Source organism: Melanaphis sacchari, unplaced genomic scaffold, assembly GCF_002803265.2.
Source record: "Melanaphis sacchari strain LSU unplaced genomic scaffold, SCAv2.0 Contig20_pilon_pilon, whole genome shotgun sequence".
NCBI lineage: Eukaryota > Metazoa > Arthropoda > Insecta > Hemiptera > Aphididae > Melanaphis > Melanaphis sacchari.
The window spans coordinates 1,982,003-1,996,299 of NW_020271042.1; the positions used below are offsets into that span (position 1 = coordinate 1,982,003).

General features: G+C 25.4%; 1 protein-coding gene across 1 annotated transcript; it reads left to right on the top strand.

Moving 5' to 3' along the window:
- Window positions 1–2,812: 2,812 nt before the first annotated feature.
- Window positions 2,813–6,746, top strand: LOC112593561 (spermosin-like). Its single transcript, XM_025338015.1, has 6 exons — window positions 2,813–2,847; window positions 3,126–3,391; window positions 4,125–5,039; window positions 5,306–5,619; window positions 5,704–5,870; window positions 6,563–6,746. The coding sequence occupies exons 1-6, from the start codon at window positions 2,845–2,847 to the stop codon at window positions 6,737–6,739; spliced, it is 1,842 nt and encodes a 613-aa protein (XP_025193800.1). The 5' UTR covers window positions 2,813–2,844; the 3' UTR covers window positions 6,740–6,746.
- Window positions 6,747–14,297: the final 7,551 nt, after the last annotated feature.

Here is a 14,297-nt window from a genome sequence, read left to right on the forward strand (position 1 = left end):
AATATTGTCAATAGTTACTACAAAATCAAATTAACCACAAAGTATACGTGTACTTATACCTAATTTTAAATTACCGTGACATGAAATTTGTAAAATAAAAATTAATCAGGTTTAGATTAAATAGGGTAATTTATTCGGGTTTAAATAAATGTGTGTTTAAAAAAAAAAAAAATTATACTGGTTTTATGAGTTTTGTATTGAATAATGTTTTAGGAGTTTTACGAATTCCACGCTTAAGAAAGGCGTAAATCGGAGAGTAAGATGCTAATATATTTTATATCATCGTATTGATCATCATAATTTTATCAATACTTATATAAGAGCATATTTTTATATTTAATTAAAATATAAATATGTATAATATTCTTAAAGTTAAGAATGAAACAAAGTAAATATTAAAGTTAACAGATAAACATACAATTTTTAGTTTTTTTTATACCCTTCCCCATCATACAGGAATCTGACTACGTCACTGTTAAAACATACGAGTATGTTATAATATAAAACGATGAATGTTTCTAAGAGCTTTCATTTTATGTTTAATAATCAATTTATCTACATAATATTATTTATGATTAGATAATTTTAAAAATGATACAAAAGAATAACGTATGGACTTCATTATAAAACGAATGTAGGTACATATAATTAATATATAATAAGCATAAATTAAATTAAAATACTATTATTTACATTTATTTTTTGTTGGTCCTTGATACTAAAAACAAAATTTAATCAACTTTTTTTATATAATACTTTATTGTCAACAATTGATTTTATTGTTGAATAATAGATGATTATTATTTTATTATTTTCATATTTGTTCTGTAACAAAAATTCACTATATGTAACAATGTAAATAAGTATCTATATTTAATGCATTAATATACAATATTTATAACAGGTTATTTCTTAATTACTTTTAAAATATTATAATTTATCAGTTAGGACTAACGAGTAATGTATTATTGGAAATAATTAAATGCTTTGGTTTATATTATATTGTTTTGTACCAACTGATTGTTATACATTGGTACATAATTTTATTATTTTTAAGTGCATTCAAAATTGAAAATATTTATTTTTTTTTTCGGAAGTTTGGAAATTAAATATAATTTTTTGTTTTATTTAAATATTATTATCAAATAATTAGATTGTTATTTATTTAAATTGCTAAGTTATTTAAGATAAAAACTAAACAAAAATTGTTGGTAAATTTATTATTTATATACTCTGGTAATATTTACTTGAATATTTTTACTTGGACCTTTTATCGTTCTAATACATTTTAATTTAACTTTTATGAATATTCATATTTTTATTTGACACTTAATATCATTAGTTATAGCAACTCTTGAAAAACATTTTTATGTGAACTTAAAATTATAATAATAAAATATAATATAATTATATAATTTAAGATTTAGATTTGTACAAATAGAGGAATAAAATATTTTTGTGACGTTCATTTACAATTAATAATTTAATATAAAAATAAAATAAAATATAGATGTACCATTTATGTTACAAAAATATTTATAATATTGAATTTCATAAGTGCATTTTAACAATGGCACAGGATACAATGAATGCAAAATAATTAACCATGTATATAATTAATTAAATAAATATCTTACAAATCGCAATTGTGAATAATTCCTAGTGACTTGTAGATACCATAATTCAACGACGGCTAAAAAAATTTCTTATTTTAGGAGTGGTACTCAATAAAAATAAAATAAAACCAATGGAAGGTGGCTTGCTGGACAGTGGACAATACTGAATACCTTAATATCATACAAGAGAATTTATTACAAATCAGTGTTCGACATACATACAAGCAAACAAAGCCACAAGTGCTTTGAGTAAATTTTATTTTAGTTTTTTAGTTATTATGAAGATATTACTATAGGTTTTTCTCACTTTATGTTATAAATTTATTATTGAAGTATAATATATAGTATTTTAAAATGTTTCAATTTATTAAATCATTTTTTCGTTATTTTTTTTGCTTTTTATTGAAATAGAATGTTTTTCCTTATAGATTTTTATGAAGAAATATAAAATATTGAACGAATGAAATAAATGAAATATAATTTATAAATATTGTATGATTTGTATGTTGTGTTTAGTTTTAGTGAATATGTTACGGACAGTGTGCTATGGATAAGGTTTTTGCATTACTATATAATCGTAAACTGACAATTTTGATAGAATACGATCAATACATCACTTGCACAATCAAACACTTCAAATGGTTTAATCATTCAAATTCACTCTAGTAGTAAATCACACTAATCAGAAAAAAAAATTATTAATTTCTTAGATGATTACTATTAAATTATTTTAAATGGATCTAAACTTTACAGTTATGATATTATTATGAATCTAATTTATTTTGATATTGCAAAAATCCTGTTTTTAATCATTGTCTTAGGTGTTTGAAGAATAAAAAAAAATCTGGTTTTAAGTACTTATAGTATCCAATTAATTAATATAAACACATGACGTAAAAAGAATTTTGTGTTCTAAACAAAAAAAACACGTTGTTTATCATTTAAAAACTGGATTCAAGGATTTCAAGTTATTAATGAATATCTACTTTAAATATTATAAAATGTGCACATCATATTTCTATCGAGCTTATTGTTGATGCGGAAACACAAATCGCAACAAGTGGTTAAGAATTTTATGTGCATAAAAATTATTTTTATTAAAATTTATTTAAATAATATTATTCATCAGATAAAATAATAACCACGTTTTGTGGATAATTTTTATTTATTTATATTATTAGAATATAATAGATACACGAAATTTTTTATTGAACTAATTGCATTGACCATGGTAAGTAAATTGTGAAAAAACATACAATTTAATAAAAATTCAGTAGTTACCGTATATAGTACTAATGTTGAATTTTATCCAAATACGTTTTAAAATTATTATCAAATAACAATACTATACATGAAACTTGAATAATTTAATGACTTAAACTAAGTATACTTATAATACTACAAATATTTTGAAAAAAAAAAATTTAATCTAAGATGACTGAAATAATTTCAAAATTGTATTCATATTATTTATAATTAACTTTAATATTATTTAAAAATGGTTTACAGAATTACATCATGCAGATTTTTGGTTTGATTTTGTTTACCGGAATAGTTTCATCATTGGTAATCGGACCATTATCTGTTACACATACAACAGTGATCGGTTTCTTGGCATCTGAATTACAGTCCACGACGGGACTCAAGTTAACGACCATTTTGGAGACTACAACTCTAACAGATGAAAATGATGATGACGATTGTAACTGCACACCTTATCATCAGTGCAAAACTTATAAAGCGGCTCCTGATGGTAACGAGCTTATAGATGTAAGGTAAGACTTCGCTAAATTATTTTTATTTTTATCAATAAAACAGTATAGGTATTTTGTGCTTAAGCAATTTTTTGTGTAATATTTAAATACTTACATAATAATTTTTATTTTTCAATCCATTTTTCTTGTTAATAATTTAAATTACAAAATATAATATTCAAATATGATCGTTAATATTATATACGAGGTACAGTTCTATGATCTTTAGATATATTATACGTATATATATTTTAGATTATTTTGAATATGTTGATTTACAGCTTTTTTAAATTGTGTATAGGATTCGTATTTGTAAATAAATCTAAAATTTTAGTTGTATAACTTCACTTTTCATAGTTAAATTAATTCATTTTTCTACTGTTTTTTATACATCAAAATGCAAAATTTAATAATTGGTTTCTAAATTCTAAGGGCATTTTTTTTTTTTTTTATTAATAAGCTATAGACTTAGTTGTATAATATATCATATAAATACACATACATAACACAAAAATTGTATTTTATTTATAGAAGATAATATATCTAATAAAAAATATTGCACAACAAATAGTGTGTTTACAGTAGTGGTAAACATTTCCCACACCATGTGTATACATTCAAGTTTCCTAAAATATTATTTTTAATTAAATGTCTTAAAATTCATAATATTTTTCAATATTTTTAAACATAAATATAGAATTTTTAGTACTATTAAAAGTCTATTAAAAATTTGTTTTACATTTTTATGTTTCAGAATTAACGTAGCTCCATGTCAAAGTTATTTTGACGTTTGTTGCAATGATACAAAAATCACTTCAACCGAAAAGTATCAGTTAAATAATCCAGATGATACTACAAGTAGTAACTGTAATTGTGTTAGTCCTGAAGATTATAGCAAAGAACCGATTATTGACCAAATAGATGTTACTAAAAAGCCGTCGTATGGTTCAAATGAAGATTATACTAAGAAGCCATTTGATGAGCATACAGAAGGTTATACAAAAGAACCACATGTTAGCAATAATGAAGACTACACTAAAAAGCCATACGATGGCCAAACAGATGAGCACACTAAAAAACCATATGATGGCCATACAGGAGATTATACTAAAGAACCATACGATGGCAAAACAGATGAATATACTAAAAAGCCTTATGATGGCCAAACAGATGAGCACACTAAAAAACCTTACGATGGCCAAACAGATGAGCATACTAAAAAACCTTACGATAGCCAAACGGAAGATTACACAAAAAACCCACATGACGGCCAAAAAGATGAGTATACTAAAAAACCTTACGATGGCCAAACAGAAGATTACACAAAAAATCCACATGACGGCCAATCAGGGTATTTCACTAAGGAACCATCTGTACATGAGGTGACAGAAAAATCGATTACTCCTGAATATATTGTTTCAACTGAATCTGATAAAACCTCTAATGATCATCACGAAAAACATAAATGTGGTACTTGGAATAAATATGGAGCTGGTTTTAGAATTGGAAATGCAGTTGATGGTGAATCACAGTTTGGCGAATTTCCTTCAATGATAGCTATATTTAAAGAAGAATTATCAAAAGACGGCGAAAAAAATCTCGTATTGAATTGTGGGGGTTCGTTAATCGAAAAAGACGTAATTTTAACAGCCGCTCATTGCGTGATAAAGTAATCATTTATCTCTTATTATTTAATAAAGCAACTTCAAATAGAAACTTATTTTTAAGTTATTTTAAATAAAATATCTAAGCATTGTATACAAGTTAAATGCATTTTAATTTTCTCAAACTAATTTTTTTATATAGTATTGAATACAATAACTTACATTGAAATCTAAAGTATTTTTGAAACAACAATTTCTTATCAGCTTGTTTATATATTAATAAGTTATTTTATAAAAATTGATGTTTTATTATTAGTCTTTTTTTTTTTAGGAAAGATATTTCAACTTTGGTCGTTCGTGCAGGTGAATGGGATTTAAAAACAGAAAAAGAATTACTTAGTCACCAAGATCGTAGAGTATCAAAAATCGTTACTCATCCTGATTACTACGCAGGAGGACTTTATAATGACGTGGCTTTAATATTTGTCGAAAATCCATTTTCTTTGCAAGATAATATCCAACTTATATGCTTACCTTCGACAAATGATATTTTTATAAATGATATGTGTTACTCGAGTGGTTGGGGTAAAACTGTTTCTTACAATAACTATACTATTGTTAAGAAAACAGAATCGGGAAAAACTAGTAGGTGGATATACTTAATAAAAAAAATTCAAAAAAATAAAAGCTACGAAATAACAATCATAAATTAAATATTTTATTTTGTAGAAGAATTTGGTCAATATCAAGTCAGTATATTGAAAAAGGTTGAACTTCCGATTGTTCCTCGAAGTAAATGCATGGACATTCTCAGAACCACTAGACTTGGACCAAAATTTGTATTGCACGATAGTTTTATATGCGCCGGTGGTCAAGAAGGGAAAGACACGTGTAAAGTAAGATATCCTTTATTTAGTTTAGATTTAAGAAGGGATTAAATGGGAGTGTATGTTATTTTTTAGTTAGTTGAATTAATACAATCTAATACGTAATTAAATTTAAGATTATACATTTGATACAATATGGCTTGAGTAGCTGATAATCATATTTCATTATAATATTATTCAACTACTAAAAGCAAAATCGTATAAATAATAAGTTATAATACTATTATTTTATTCTCGTTTAAAAGTATAGCAATATACTTTCTGTTAGCTAATTTCACTAACAAAAATATTTTAACTATAATATTATTTTATATTTATTTTGAAACTATTGGTTATCATTATTCAGAATCTATTTAAATGCGCTAATTTATCATTGAATACAATAATATATAAGTAATAATAACTATTATATTACACACATTCGGGTACGAAAAACAAAGGCAATTATCAATTACCTAGGTCCTGTGTTCAGTTTATACTTTATTATCATCAAAATCAAATATAGATAATTGACTTTTGAAATATATCATTTTATTTATAGATAAAATTTAATCATTTAGAGAAATGTATGATTTTATATATAAAAATAAAACAGTTTATTTTATTTTTAATTAATTTGTTTGAATTATTATAAGAAATTAGGTATTCATATTATATTTAAAAATCTCGCTTGACTAACTAACTTAATATTTTGTGAGCAGGGTGATGGCGGCAGTCCGTTAATGTGTCCATACAAAGATGATCCAGATCATTTAGTTCAAGTTGGTATTGTAGCTTGGGGTATTAATTGCGGTTTAGCAGATATACCCGCGGCTTATGTTAACGTGGCCGGTTTTATGTACTGGATTAAAAACGAAATAGAAAAAAGAGGATATTGAACATTTTTAAATATAAATTTTGTGTAAGAATTTTGTTTAAAAAGATGTTTAAATGGAATTAATTCAATGAAAATATTTATTTTAATTTGATATTAGATCTATTTAAACGATTTTATACATTATTATTGAAAACTTAGGTATTATAATTTGTATACCATAAAATATAAAAATCATCATTGCTATTATAACGATAATTTTATGAAATACAGATATCTATTAATATTTTATTAATTATATTTAAAACTTTATGTTATAACGATACCTTTAAAGTTTAAATTATGACATAACATATCTTTACAAAATATATTATTATATTAAAAGCTTGGTTGTATGATTTATAATATGTTGATATATTTTTATTATTTTATTGAAACTTGCAATTAGTCAATAAGCTATAATGACGTAATATTATTATACAATCTATTAATTTATTTTCTCAAGTTTTAGCTAAACAAATTGACAGAAAATTTTAACATGATTTTAAGTAATAAGTATAATTAAATTGAAAAAAGAATATTTATTGGTATAATTGAAATTATGGACTTCTAAGTCTCTTTTAAAAAGAAATTTTTATAAAATGGAAAATTAATTTACAACTTATGGACATGTTTTTCATTTTACACAGTACGATTCTATTGCACCACCCAAATTTAACAAAGTTTATGAATTTATTTATTAAATATTTAAACTTAAAAGTTATACTACATTAAATATTTTTATACTTATAATTTTTTTTTATTTATATATTCATCAGAAATTTATTTTAGTTTAAAGAAAATGTGTAGAATATATTGTGAAAAATATTGGTTTTTTGATTATATGACGTATATTATAATTTCAGTTATACGTTACGCAGATAATGAAATATATCTAAATGAAAATTAATTATATATATATTAAATAAATACAAGTCATTAAAATACTATGCATATTACACAATTATACAACAACGTCGATGACGTTGATTCTAAGCAGAGATCTATCAATCTAAGATCTTTTATACGGTGTCCCGACAATTTAGCGCGCGACAATTGAGCGCAGACAATTGGGCGAAGACTATTGAGCGCGGGGAAAATTGGGCACTGCGACAATTAAGCGCTATAATATTTTACTAACTGCTGTTCACGAAATGATAAAATTATAAATAAATCTGTTCAAACAGAAATAAATGGCTGTTTTTTCCACTTTTGTCAATCTATATGGAGACATATTCAAAACACAGGACTTGCCATAAAATACCGTGAAAATTCCGAGTTTGCATTAAATATTAAAATGTTAAATGCATTAGCATATGTTCCTCCAGAGTTTGTTATTACTGCATTCGAAGACCAATTACAAACTGATTTTTATATAGAACATGAAACAATATTAACACCTTTCTTAGATTATTTCGAAGACATGTGGATAGGTCGTATAAGTCGTAACAGGCAACGAAGGTCTCCAAAGTTTTCTATAAAATTATGGAACTGTTATGAGTTGATTAAAAATGATATACCAAGGACCAACAATGCTATTGAAGGATGGCATAATTCATTTAAATCAATTTTAAATGCAGTTCATCCATCAATTTGGAAATTTATCGACGCTCTAAAAAAAGAGGAAAAGTTGAATCGCGTGAGAATTCATCAATTTATTGCAGGTAATGAACCAAAACCAAGAAAAAAAAAATACAAAGATTCAGGATTAAGGATAAAAAATATTTGTGAACAATTTCATTCTAGATCAACTGAAGAGTTTTTAAAAGGCATTGCTCAAAATATTTAATAGTTTAACTTGGCTCATAATGTATTATAAATTATACTATGCCTACTTTTTTATTTTTTTAAATTATTATTATACATTTTTTGTTTGACATTTTGTATTCAGATATAATATTATTAATCATTCTATGACTTAAATTTATTATAATATATTTTTTATTTATTTATTATTTTTTATATATTGCGCTTAATTGTCTTAGCGCTTAATTTTCGGAGCGCTTAATTGTCGTGTGCTCAATAGTCTTCGCTCAATTGTCACGCGCTCAATTGTCTGCGCTCAATTGTCGTGAATCCCTTTTATACAGGTGCGGATTAGCGTAAAAAATCGGCCCGGACAATCATAGACCCAGCCGCTTAGGTTATACCAGGATACATTTCATAATAGAAATAGCCTAGACAGATAGAATTAGTGGCTCTCTTCTTTCCCAATTAATCAAACATCTTTAATTTAAAAAAAAAATTTGTGTCCTCAATTATTGTCAACTAAAATATACAATTATTATCGTAGTCTATTATCGTAAGGTCAAAAATCCTAATAGCCCACCTACCCATCGACCCAGTTCGTTCCTGATTTTATATCATATCATATTATAATATATTGATGGAAAACATTATTATTTTATTTTCAAACATTCTAAGTACAGCTTCAACAACTTATATTATTAGATTACAACAATATTAAATATTAATGCTATATTTGGTTGAAATAGTTGAATATAATAGTTTTCTTATATTAGGTTAAACAATTAATAAACTTGAAAAATGAGATGATTTCGATGTTATCCTAGATTGGGTTAAGGGTTTAAAAATGGTTGCTGGATATTCCTAAGCATTTTTTTTAGTTTCTATATGGTATTGACAGTTTTCAAGAAGATGTTTGATTATAAAAGATTCTTTACTTCTAGTTTTTTGATCAAGGAAAAATATTTTTACCAATATTTACGATAATCTACTTTTATTTGTTTATGAAATAAATTAAAAAGTATTCAAAAGTTTACAAAGTTTCACCACACAATATGGCTTCTTTTCTCAAGTCTTTAAAATGTTGCTAATTTATTTAATTCATTTAATTTATTTTATTGTATTTTATTAACCTTTTAACATTGTTTGTGCGAAGTGTAAAAAAATTATTTGAAAACTGTACAAATTTCAATAAAAAAAAAAAATAATAAAAAATAAAAAAACCAAAACGATTTTGTTAAAAACTTGTTTTGAGAAAAAATTCAGTTTTTTCTTTAATTTTTTTTCCTGATGCTTTTAAAAACTACTAATATACCTCTCATTTAGTATCTATTTATTGATTTTTAAACATTTTTTTTGAATAATTATTGTAGAAAACCGTTATTGCTTCATCTCCTGAGTACGTCAATAACAGTATGTTACGGTAGCAAATGTTATTACCGGAATTTAATTGCCGGATAGGCAATTAAAATTGCATGTTAGCTCGGTGCGTTGTCGGCTACCAGTGCCGTATATTTACACTAGGATATTGTATTTGTCAAATAGGTACTGTGTTTTCACGGTGGTTGAACGTAACGCGTGTTGTTGGTAGAAAGGTAGCTGATGGAAAATCTTAATGTCGGCAAGACTACATGGTATAAGTATCACCGGACTCAGTAATGTCAACAATTTTTTAGTCGTCACCATCGTTATTGTCGTTTCTGTGTTTACTTACTTCGTTCTGAGGTAGTTCAGTGGTTGTGATCAATAGAAGATTTAAAGCCGAAGTGACTCACTACTAAAACTAGGCTACTATATATATATACTAATACGTTGGGCGTGATTAAAGAAAAATTTGCCTAAAGTTAGTTATTTTATTCATACTCAAAATGTTCACACAGTCGATAATCACTTTTAACGAGCTTTTTGCTCCTTTTAAAAATTTTTAACTTAATCAGTTGGTCATCGTCCACCGGTTGCTTATATTATTATAAACTTATATGTCTTAATATAATTAATCAATAAAATATTTATATTGATTTACAAACCAATATCGAACTTTTTTTTTTAAATAAATGCTTAATATTATATTACTTTATGTTTAGATTAAAACGGACAAGGAATAATAATATTAATAATACACGCGGCCGATTATCAAGCAAAATACGTTAATTCTATGAATTAGATTCTATGTGTGTATAATTAGTTGTGCAAGCATTAAACAAAGTACATTATTTGTACTAAATTGAATTACCTATACATTTAGTTAAATTGATATTAGCTTAAGTAACTCGATTAGCAATTTTCGTAGGAATGTTGGGCAAACATTGCAGATAATTAGGGCTTAGATATAAACATCCAGACATAAAGACATAAATTACTATGTATATATTTTTTATAGTGCTATCAGAATTATTTTACAACATGACTTTCTTTTGAAAATAAGTACAGATTTCAAATCCACACATTTATTTTGCATATTATGATTATTTTAAAATTTTGTATGAGATTTGCAAGATATATTTTAATACGATATTGTTAATTTATGGTAAGCGCCTATTACTTGTGTTAACGTAAAACGGTCATTTTTAGATATATAGATAAAAATATATTAATAAACTGTCGTAGAGTTTTTAAATTTAAAAACATCCGCAAAGTTATTGTTATTCTAATATTTAAAATATTTATTTATTTTACTACTTACTAAAATTGAATTTTTGTTATTATTTTTTTTATTTACAAATACTTATAAAATATATTATGTTTAATGAGCCTCACTGAGCTAGTTTTTATGAGGGCTAAAAATTAATTTAATTACGACGAAATCAGTTGCTTAAGACTGTTATGTATACAATATAATATTTAGAAAATTATTGTATTTTTATTATGATCTGTTAACAACTAAAATAATGATATTTTGGGTAAGTATTTCTTTACAATAATAATACAATGAATAGTTTTAATTTATAATTTATAACTAATACATATTACCTATATTCAAACAAATAATTATTTAGCCTTTGTTGCTCAAAAGTAAAATATGGCCATTATTTTAGCTTATTAATACAATTATATACCTATCTACACTATAACATTTATGAATAATAAAATAATATATTTAATCGGTACGCGGTAACTCATTATGGAATAAGTACTCACAAGCAAAGTTGGCACACAATATTCTAATAAGAAAGAGCTGTTGTCTTAAATCCGAGTATACTATAGTACTATATTATATTGTTTATAAAATACGTGAGTAAGTAAACAATAAAAAATATAATATGAATATGACGTTACAATTATTACACTTATTTAAAATTCTTCGAAAATTCTTGAGTGTTTATACAATAATACCTATTGTACGTGTGTACTACAATACTACGTACTACAATGTTAAAATATATAATTATTCATTTTTTTTTATAGTTATTAGAGCCATAAAGGAGTAGATGGCTGGCTAAAAGCGAGTTACTATTAAAAATTCGAAAAATACAAACGAAGAACAGTAATTATTGCGGTTAATAATTATTAATTACTAATTAGTTATTTCGCTATGTACGCAATAGTGTTTATTATATTTATTTAAAGGTCGTATAAATTATACTTTTACATCTTGGCTGTTGGAGCTACATAAAATATTGAACGATGGAAACGATTAGACCTTAAGCCCGTTTCGCGCGGACGCGTTTCGTTCGCGTGTGTTTCAGTTTACATCAAACAAGTATGTAGCTGTCACAATACGAGAGAAATGTACACCATAGTCGGAGTGGTGCGTATAAACTTAAAAAAAAAGTAAGTCGTAATACGCGCGTATGATACGCATCTATGTGAAACGAGCCGATAATATCAAAGTGGCAAGACCGCCGAAAATTTGAGAAAATATACTGGAATTAATAACTGTGCGTATATCTGTCAGTAACAATTAATATGTCGATGGCAATTATTTTGCTCAATAGTATGACAAGATGGCGTGACAGAACAATTTTGTGATTATGATACAAATAATGACGCATTGATAATTGTAATAACAATATAGTTATAATATTAGAATACGATATGATACATGCATAATCACTTCGGTCTTGTCATGGTATATTAACAAAATATTACAATTCGTAAATTTTAATTATCTTAATATTAAATAATATTACTCCTTTACTTATTTTTTTCAGAGCATAATAAATAATTATTAAAATGAATTAAACTATCTTAAAAGTATGCACTGAAATACAGTTATTTTACTCAAGTTACTGGTACTGATACCATACAAATAGTTTGAATTTAGATTAAGCTTGCAAAACTTCTGATAGACATCATCATAAAAAATTGTATGCACCCAGAAATTAAGATACTTTATGGAAAACGTATCTTTTAAAGACCTTCCAGAAACCAAATGGTATGCCCAGGGATATTTAGTTTTTTATAGATTTTATTACGCGTATGATTTACATCCAAGTGTACATAATGCTCGCCTTTTACGAGTTTATCTTTTATTTATATTGTACTTTTGTACTATTTTTACTGTGGACATTATTTTGCATTTAGCCATGACGCGTTCAGAATAACAAAGCAATGGCGGATATTGCAGCTATCTTGTTGGAGAGTTGTAATCATCCGAAAATTCGTTAATTTGTCTTCAAAGAAAACCTAAAAAGCTCACGGAATACATACTTTCGAACAAATTATGTGTCAGATATATGGTATTATTCATATAGAGTTCTGTAATTTTTATTGAAATCGATGTCAAACAATTTATGATAACGCTATAAAGATAAAAATAATATTTTGATTATTAAAGATAAAATAATTTTTTCATTTATGAAATGCAGCATCCTGCCCCGGTTTCAACGCCGATTATTTACAGTTAGTTTCCAGACGTGTAATTTTACTATAATACACATACATGACATAATTTTAAATAAGATATTACGAAATATACAAAGTAATGTATCTACCCAGCAAAAGCTAAATTTCATTTTGAAATAGTGTGATTATGGCATTATGTTATTAAATGCACCAACAAAAATACTTTTTTGATAATTGTAATGTTAATTTTGTACACAAGATATTATGTAACGAAGTGAGATACTATTTGTTCCCATTTTTTTTTAATGTTTACTTTGCAAAAACTAGGGAAACATCATGCGGTGGCCTACCTTGTATGTCATTTTTATTATTTTATTATTTTATGTACATAAATGTAATAATCGGATCATCAAAAAAATATTTTGGAATAAAGATTCTTTGTCGTTTTACTGTATAAATATGTTTAAATAAATAAAATAATATAATATATATTGTTTACGCGCAATACTATATAACTATACAATATTAACGAAAATAATAATAAATAATCGTTGACAACGATAAGTCTTATTATACAAAGAATATCTTGTATCATTTATTTATATTCTTTAAAAACTGCATCGACTGGACATAAACGGTTGTGTACTTATTCGATGTATTCAATATTATACACGCTCAAAATAGCTGAGAAATACGAATAAAATGAATAACGGAGTCCACGATGAAGATAAATGTCATCGCCTGTAAAAAAGAGTGAGAAAATGTTGGGTACGTTGTATGCACGCGTGTGCTGTATTGTTTATACTTTGTAGCTGAGATGGCACGAATAGTATGTTCATATTCCCTGCGTGTATGGATCGATATACTTCAATAATTTCTGCAAGGATGCAGAATTCAAATCCGTAACCGCAGAGAGAAACTAAATATAATAATATATTATTATAGTGATAATATAATATATATATATATATATTATTAGCTTCGATTACACGCCGTCGGTATACGGAAATATTATTGCTGATACAGCCAACTTTCGTCAATACATCGTTAAG